Raw genomic sequence first — 7,005 nt, 5'->3', positions numbered from 1 at the left:
ACGAGAAACTAACAGCAGATACCACACAAGTAGGCGGAATGTTTTGAACGCGAGAGAGAGTAAGTTTTTGTTTTTTCTTCTCGGCTCTAGCCTCTCGCAGAGAACGTAAAAATGCAGCTTTCTTGGCAGGTTCCATTTCTGCATATTTTTTTCGGCGCAAGGCGTTTCTATCCATCTAATTCCAGATATTAAGTAAGGAAGAAGCAACTAATTCCAATTACTAAGGAAGGAAGCAGTAACTAAGTAAGCAAACATGGCAAGACGAAGATTAGCAATAAGGAATAAAAAAATAAAGGCTCAAAAACGCAATATCATACAACTGGTGAGCATAAAAACATAGAGCAAGAATGTGGCAGTGAAAGCGCACAAGCAAACGGAAATCATGGACGAAAGGAAGCGCAAAAACAGCAGCATGCAACAAAAAGAGAAGAGGAAAGAACTGCATGGTTCATTAGAAGAGGGGAAAAAAACATTGCAGCGCACACTAAAAGCAAGCAAGGTAACAGTACAGGAACATAGTAAGAGAAAGTCAAACAAAAAGGAGAAGAAGGGAAATAACATCACCTGAGACAAACAGGCAAGCACCCACACCTCAGCTAATAAAGTAGCAACAACGAGATGCACAGAAGCGGTTGCTGTGAAAACAAGAGACAAAAAAGTGAGCAACAATGTTACATGAGACAAAGTACACTAGAGAGGAGCTAACAAAAAAGAGGTTAACCTGAACAAAAAAGGCAGGAACTGACAGGAGAATCCGAAGAAGACAATAAAAGCTACAAAACAACAGAAGGATTCAAAAGGCATGCACAGCAGAGGATCTTGTAAGCAAGAGAAAGAAAAAGATTCCAAAAAGAAATACAAGCGTAATATAAAATGGCGAGAAAGAGAAAAAAAGAAGCGTGAACAGGAAACAAAACAAAGAGGAAAAGCCAATACGAAATTCATAACATGCAGCAGAGCATACGTACCAATACCTAAGCGAAAGTTGCACAGATACAGAGGAAGGTCAGGAAAATAAGCAGGAAAAAGACTACTTCATCGCTCATGAAAGAAAAGAGAAGAACAAGTAAGGCTAATACAAACAGCACTGATCATAATGCAGGCCTTCCAAAGTGCAACGGGAAAATGGCGATGACCTTACCAAGAATGTACGTAAAATTTGTCATCAATCTGGTGATCATCATCAGCCGAAAGCAAACAAGAAAGAGTGGCAAGTCATTCTTTGTCAGCAGTCCACAGCGTTTTCAAAGCAAAATTTACACTAACAGGCCATTGAATACAACATGACCTCTAGTGCAGAATCCGTAATAGCAACATAATAATCAGGGTAAAAATGTCATTGCACTCTCCCTTTATTCAGCCGATGACCACCTAACAAGAATGTACGTAAAATTTGTCATGAATCTCGCCATCATCATCAGCCGAAAGCAAAGAAGAAAGAGTGGCAAGTCATTCTTTGTCAGCAGTCCACAGCGTTTTCAAAGCAAAATTTACACTAAGAGGCCATTGAATACAACATGGCCTCTAATGCAGGATCCGTAATAGCAACATAATAATCAGGGTAAAAATGTCATTGCACTTTCCCTTTATTCAGCCGATGACCACCTAACCTTTATCATTCAAGAAGACATGTCACAACTGCTCATAACAACTACTCTTACCACTCTCTGCCTCTCACAGTAGCAATACTTTTCTAATCTTCCTGTCCATGTGTATACTGTTATTATTATTTATTATTATATTATATAAATATATAGCAGAAAGCAAGAAAGAAAGGCTGATGATGAAAACGAGGCCTTATAGTCTCAGTCTACTGAGAACTAAATATCAAACAACAAAACCCGAAAGCAAAGCAATTGGAGATCAAGCTGGACGAACACTCTCCAACCAATCACGTTTTGCCACATCACCAACAGTACAAACTCTTCGGGCATGGCATTCCCTCTTTTATACATATTTGTAAAGAAAGCCACAGCTTCTATACGAAGAATGTATTTTCCCGACAGAGCGCTTTTCTTATTAGTAAGTTGTTTCTCTAAATATAAAGCATGGGAGATTCTTTTGGTGTTAAAATTTTGGGATAATATCAGAAACCTCCCTTGAGGTTTCTCTTAATATCACTTGATACCCCTGAAGTTTTTGAAATATCATTTACCTCCCCGAATAATTGTAAAAAGACTATATTAACTCTCATTTGACACATAATTCACATATCAAATAAATGAAACTCAAAAATTTTAAAAAAGTAACTTATTTCTCTTTCCCTTTTTCTCCATCTTTCTCTCTTACTCATTTTTTAGATGACTATGTAATATTTTATTTATAAATTATAATAAATTAAATTTTTTTATCTTTTATTTTTTGTCATTGTGATAAAGTGGAGTATGATTTATTTGCTTACTTTGAGTTGATTTTTATAATGATTGGTACAATTTAATTGTTTGGGCAAGGGTTCAAAAGATGTTGAAAAAAAATATAAAAGTTCATAAGAAATCGGTTTTAAACATATAGAGTTAAATTGGTGCAAGCGTATTTCTTTTCAAATATCTTTTTTTTTTTTGTGAATTTATATTTTCACAGGGTATAGCATTATGATGTAGTACTATAAGAGATTGTTTTTTATATGATGGTTTTCTTGAAATTAACAAAGTGGATTAGGAATATTTTTATTTAACAAGTGAAAGGGTAGTTTAGGGTTTATAAAAATTTTGTAACATAAATAACAAAAGTAAGGGAGGTAAGTGATATTTTTAAAACCTTAGGAGTGCCAGGTGACAATAAGGAAAACCTCAAGGGCGGTTTCTGATATTATCCCTAAAATTGTTTGTCACGCTTTGTTATTCCTTTTTTACCCTCATATAGGTAAGGATTTACGCTATATAACCATTACAAACAATAATTTTAGTAACTTTAATAACTTTTATTATTTTAACTTCTAATAACTTATTTTTTATAAAGAAAAAAACTCTCAATAACTTCATTATACGAAAGTTTTAATTTTTTTTTTTAAATTACACGTCCATGGAGCATGCTTTTCCTACTAGTTCCCGATAATTGTTCTCCTGAATAACGAATTCACAGTTTAAAATATATTTGACCAAAAAGGTTAAACGAGATGGTCAATATGATCCATTTGGTGGTTTTTCCCCCCTCCATCAATAATGTGTGCCTAATATTGACAAAATTGATCAGACTGTGGTGACAAGTTCTTTTATTACTTGTTTAAACTTATTTCAACTTAGAAAGCTGTAATTATTTCTTTGGATCGAATGGTTTCATTACAAAACTGGAGTTCAGTTAGCAACAATTAGGAATTGGGCAAAGAATGGCTACCCTTGAATTGGAAGCTTTGGTTTTGTGTCCACTTGATTATTTATCGAATAACCGGTGCAAGTATCTTACCTGTAATATTTGCCCTGCTAAAACAGAAAATATTTAGAAAGGCAAAAAATATATATATATACAAAGGCTGAGAGGACTAACAAAATGATATATACTATATTTTTTGGGAGTGTGTTAAATGATAGATTTGTTGAGGTGTATTTGCCTTGGTACATTACCACAACATTTTCCCCATAGGTGTTACTTGGTAAAAAAAGAAGCACAAGGTACCTTACCTAATTTCCTATTTTTGGTACACAAAAGTGAATAATAATATAATCATGATGGCAACTGAGGACCCTTATTCAATCCCACCTGCAATCTCAATGGCCATTTCTCAAGCAAGTATTCATTATGCAACTGTAATACCAATCATTATTTCTCTCTTGAAACTGATAAATCATCGACCTCAACGAACTGCAATTGATTCAGGAATGCCCAAGAGGAATTGTAGTATTCAGGAAGGAAGGAGACAAGTGACAAATATGACATGCCTTCAATGAAGAACTCACGACAGAAAAATTTCAAGGCCTCTGGGCCTTTTCTTCCAAGTTTTAACTGGTAATAGATAATTAAGCAGTAATAATAGACCAGGGAATGCAGGAGAGGAGTGGTTAGAAAGACTTCTTCTCGCATGCAGAACGGATATTTCTGGGTGCATGCCCCGACGCTAGTACTGTGGCAAACTGGCTACTCCTGGATATTGCCAACAAAGCCTTGAAAACCTGCATGAAAGACACCTGTTACTCCTCCCTCCCTTCTCACTCGTCAATCCCCCTCTACTTAAACCCCCTTTTCACTCTCGCATTTCACACAATCAGAGATTTCAAAGAGAGTGAGGGGAAAAAAAAACCCAAGAAAAAGAAGAGCAGTAAACAAAGAATTCAGGAAAAGAAAAAACTGAGCATGGGAAAGATTTCTGCAGTGTTTTTAGCTTTATTGGTGGTGTGTTTTGCACTGGTGGCCACTGTTGGTGGTTTCTATAACCAAGATGAAGGGGGAGCAGGGATCGGTGGAGGAGGAAAAGGAGGAGAGAGGGAGGAGGGCGGTGGCGAAGGAGGAGAGCCTGGGGTGGGGGGAAACAGCAGGTTCTTGTTGCGGGAGTCACTGGATGTGGTGAGAACTGATGCTGGGCATATGAGGGTGATAAGGAATGGCGGTCATAGACTCTGGAGAAGTCCAATGCATATGGGCTTGATTACTATGGAACCAAACAGTCTTTTCATCCCTCAGTATCTTGATTCCAATCTCATCCTCTTCGTCCGTAGAGGTATTCTTTTGATCTCTCAGTCCCTCTCAACTCTCAAGAGTTTCTTGGTTGTGAACTCGACACTGTTAGACTACGTCCTCACTTACTTATATTGAATATCCTTAGAAATATGGAGCTTAGTTTATCGAAAAATTGAAGCATCAAATGAAATTGATATGATCTACTACTTAAGGATTTATGTTCATATGTTTACGGCAAGAGAGAACTAGAGAAGTTTCTAGCTAGTCCATGATTGTGTCTCCTCTCCTAGTAACTATCAACGTAATGACAAAGTGTCTCATCTTCTTCAGTTGACCAGCTGTGCCATATTGGGATGGAAACCTCTTATTAATTATGTTTATCATCTCTGTAATTGCAAATTGGTTTAGATGATTTATGTTTTATAAACGGATTTGATATTTCAGGGGAAGCAAGAATTGGACACGTCTACGAGGATGATTTTGCAGAAAGGCATTTGAAGACTGGGGATCTGTATAGAATTGCATCTGGTTCTGCATTCTACTTGGTTAACGCCGCAGAAGGCCAGAAGCTTTACATAATCTGCAGCATTGAAACGTCCGAGAACTATGGATGGCATTGGCATCAGCATGGCTTCCGGGTTACTACTTCTGTGTTCTGTTTCGATTTTATAGCATGATTATCTGTTAGCCGTGTCTTAATTAATCACACATGATCTGTCTGCAGTCTTTCTTCGTCGGTGGAGGAACAAATCCCACATCTATACTCTCTGGATTCGATCCTTTAACAATGTCGACTGCGTTTAATGTAAGTACAAACCTTAGAAATGTTTCCTAAAACCATCATTGTTGCTACCTTTTCTTCAATAAATTTCTTCAACAGGTCTCAGTGGATGAATTGAGAGATTTCATGACAAGGCAACATTTAGGCCCAATCGTGTATTTATCTGATTCTCGTGCACCAAGCATGTGGTCAAAATTCTTGGACCTAAAAGAGCATCAGAGGCTAGCTCACTTGAAGAGAGTCGTGCATGCTGAAGAAGAGGCAAACCAAGACGAAGAGCAGCCAACTTGGTCATTCAGGAAGCTATTGATATCAATCTTCGGGGAGGAAAAGAATAGAGATGATGACACGAGAGGCACAGGGAGAGGCCCAGAGGCTTGCAACATTTACGAAAGAAAAGCCGACTTCAAGAACGATTATGGATGGAGCAAAGCCGTGGACGAAAATGATTACTCTCCTCTTCGCCACTCTGATATTGGTGTCTACCTCGTCAATCTTACCGCGGTAAATTCTTTTCCTTTGCTGCACCCCTTCACACATTTCTTAGACTATATATATGGCTTAGTATTTTGTCAAGACTGTATTATGGTATCAAAGTGCTATTTGTTCGATGAATCTAGGGATCAATGATGGCACCCCACGTTAATCCAAGAGCAGTCGAGTATGGAATAGTTTTGAGAGGAACCGGTAGAATCCAGATTGTCTTTCCGAATGGAAGTTTGGCAATGGATGCACAAGTGAAAGAGGGAGATGCATTTTGGATTCCTAGGTACTTCCCATTCTGCCAAATTGCATCAAGAGCTGGCCCGTTTGAGTTCTTCGGCTTCACCACATCTTCGCGAGACAACCGGCCCCAGTTCTTGGTAGGAGCAAATTCACTTCTAGATAACATGAGGGGACCTGAACTTGCAGCTGCATTTGGTGTGGATGAGGAAAGGCTCGGAGAAATCCTCGACGCTCAGCGCGAATCCACAATCTTACCTTCTTCACCTGTTGCACCATCGGGCGAGGGCGAGCCGACGAAGCCTAGTAGTAGGGAAGAGAGAGCTGTACCAAAAATGATCAGGAGCTTTGGCAGTGACATGATCATGGGTTTTGATTAGAATTTAGAAGGGTTGTTTTTTGTCACATTGATGCTGGAATGATGCACACCATTTCACAGCACACCACTCCTGTGTTCGGCTTTTGCCTTCTGTTTTGGTTCGAATTCTGTCTTCAGTTGTTTCTGAAGACTAGGACGTGAATAAATCTGTGACCACTTTTCAGCATTTTCTTTCTCTCTCTCTTTTTTTTTTTTTAAATTGTTTTGCCTTTGTGTTCGGCTCTGTGTGAATAAAATCTGAGGCTTTTGGACGAACGGCAATAATACTACTACCTTTTGGATAAGTTTTCTTGTAGTTATTGCTTAACCATCAGTTTTCCAGCTCTGTTTTCTTCGGATTCTGAGAGGAGGTGATACCTTTATTTTGAACCCTTTTCTTTTCTTACGTCCAAAATGATACTAATGATCTATATAAATTGGAGTGTAAAGGGTGATATATATATATATATATATATTTATATAAATGTGTGTGGTTCTCTTTTCAAGATTTCTGGCGTTCCTGAAAATTCAA

At 37.9% G+C, this 7,005-nt stretch overlaps 1 protein-coding gene across 1 annotated transcript; it reads left to right on the top strand.

The window, feature by feature from the left end:
- Positions 1 to 4,287: 4,287 nt before the first annotated feature.
- On the top strand, positions 4,288 to 6,651 carry LOC113773300 (vicilin-like seed storage protein At2g28490). The gene is made up of 5 exons (XM_027317917.1): positions 4,288 to 4,651; positions 5,056 to 5,249; positions 5,336 to 5,416; positions 5,492 to 5,896; positions 6,013 to 6,651. The coding sequence occupies exons 1-5, from the start codon at positions 4,288 to 4,290 to the stop codon at positions 6,493 to 6,495; spliced, it is 1,527 nt and encodes a 508-aa protein (XP_027173718.1). The 3' UTR covers positions 6,496 to 6,651.
- Positions 6,652 to 7,005: the final 354 nt, after the last annotated feature.

This window comes from Coffea eugenioides, chromosome 1 (genome assembly GCF_003713205.1).
Source record: "Coffea eugenioides isolate CCC68of chromosome 1, Ceug_1.0, whole genome shotgun sequence".
Lineage (NCBI taxonomy): Eukaryota > Viridiplantae > Streptophyta > Magnoliopsida > Gentianales > Rubiaceae > Coffea > Coffea eugenioides.
The sequence above is the reverse complement of the archived record's forward strand: the minus strand, read 5'-3'. Positions and strand labels throughout refer to the sequence as shown.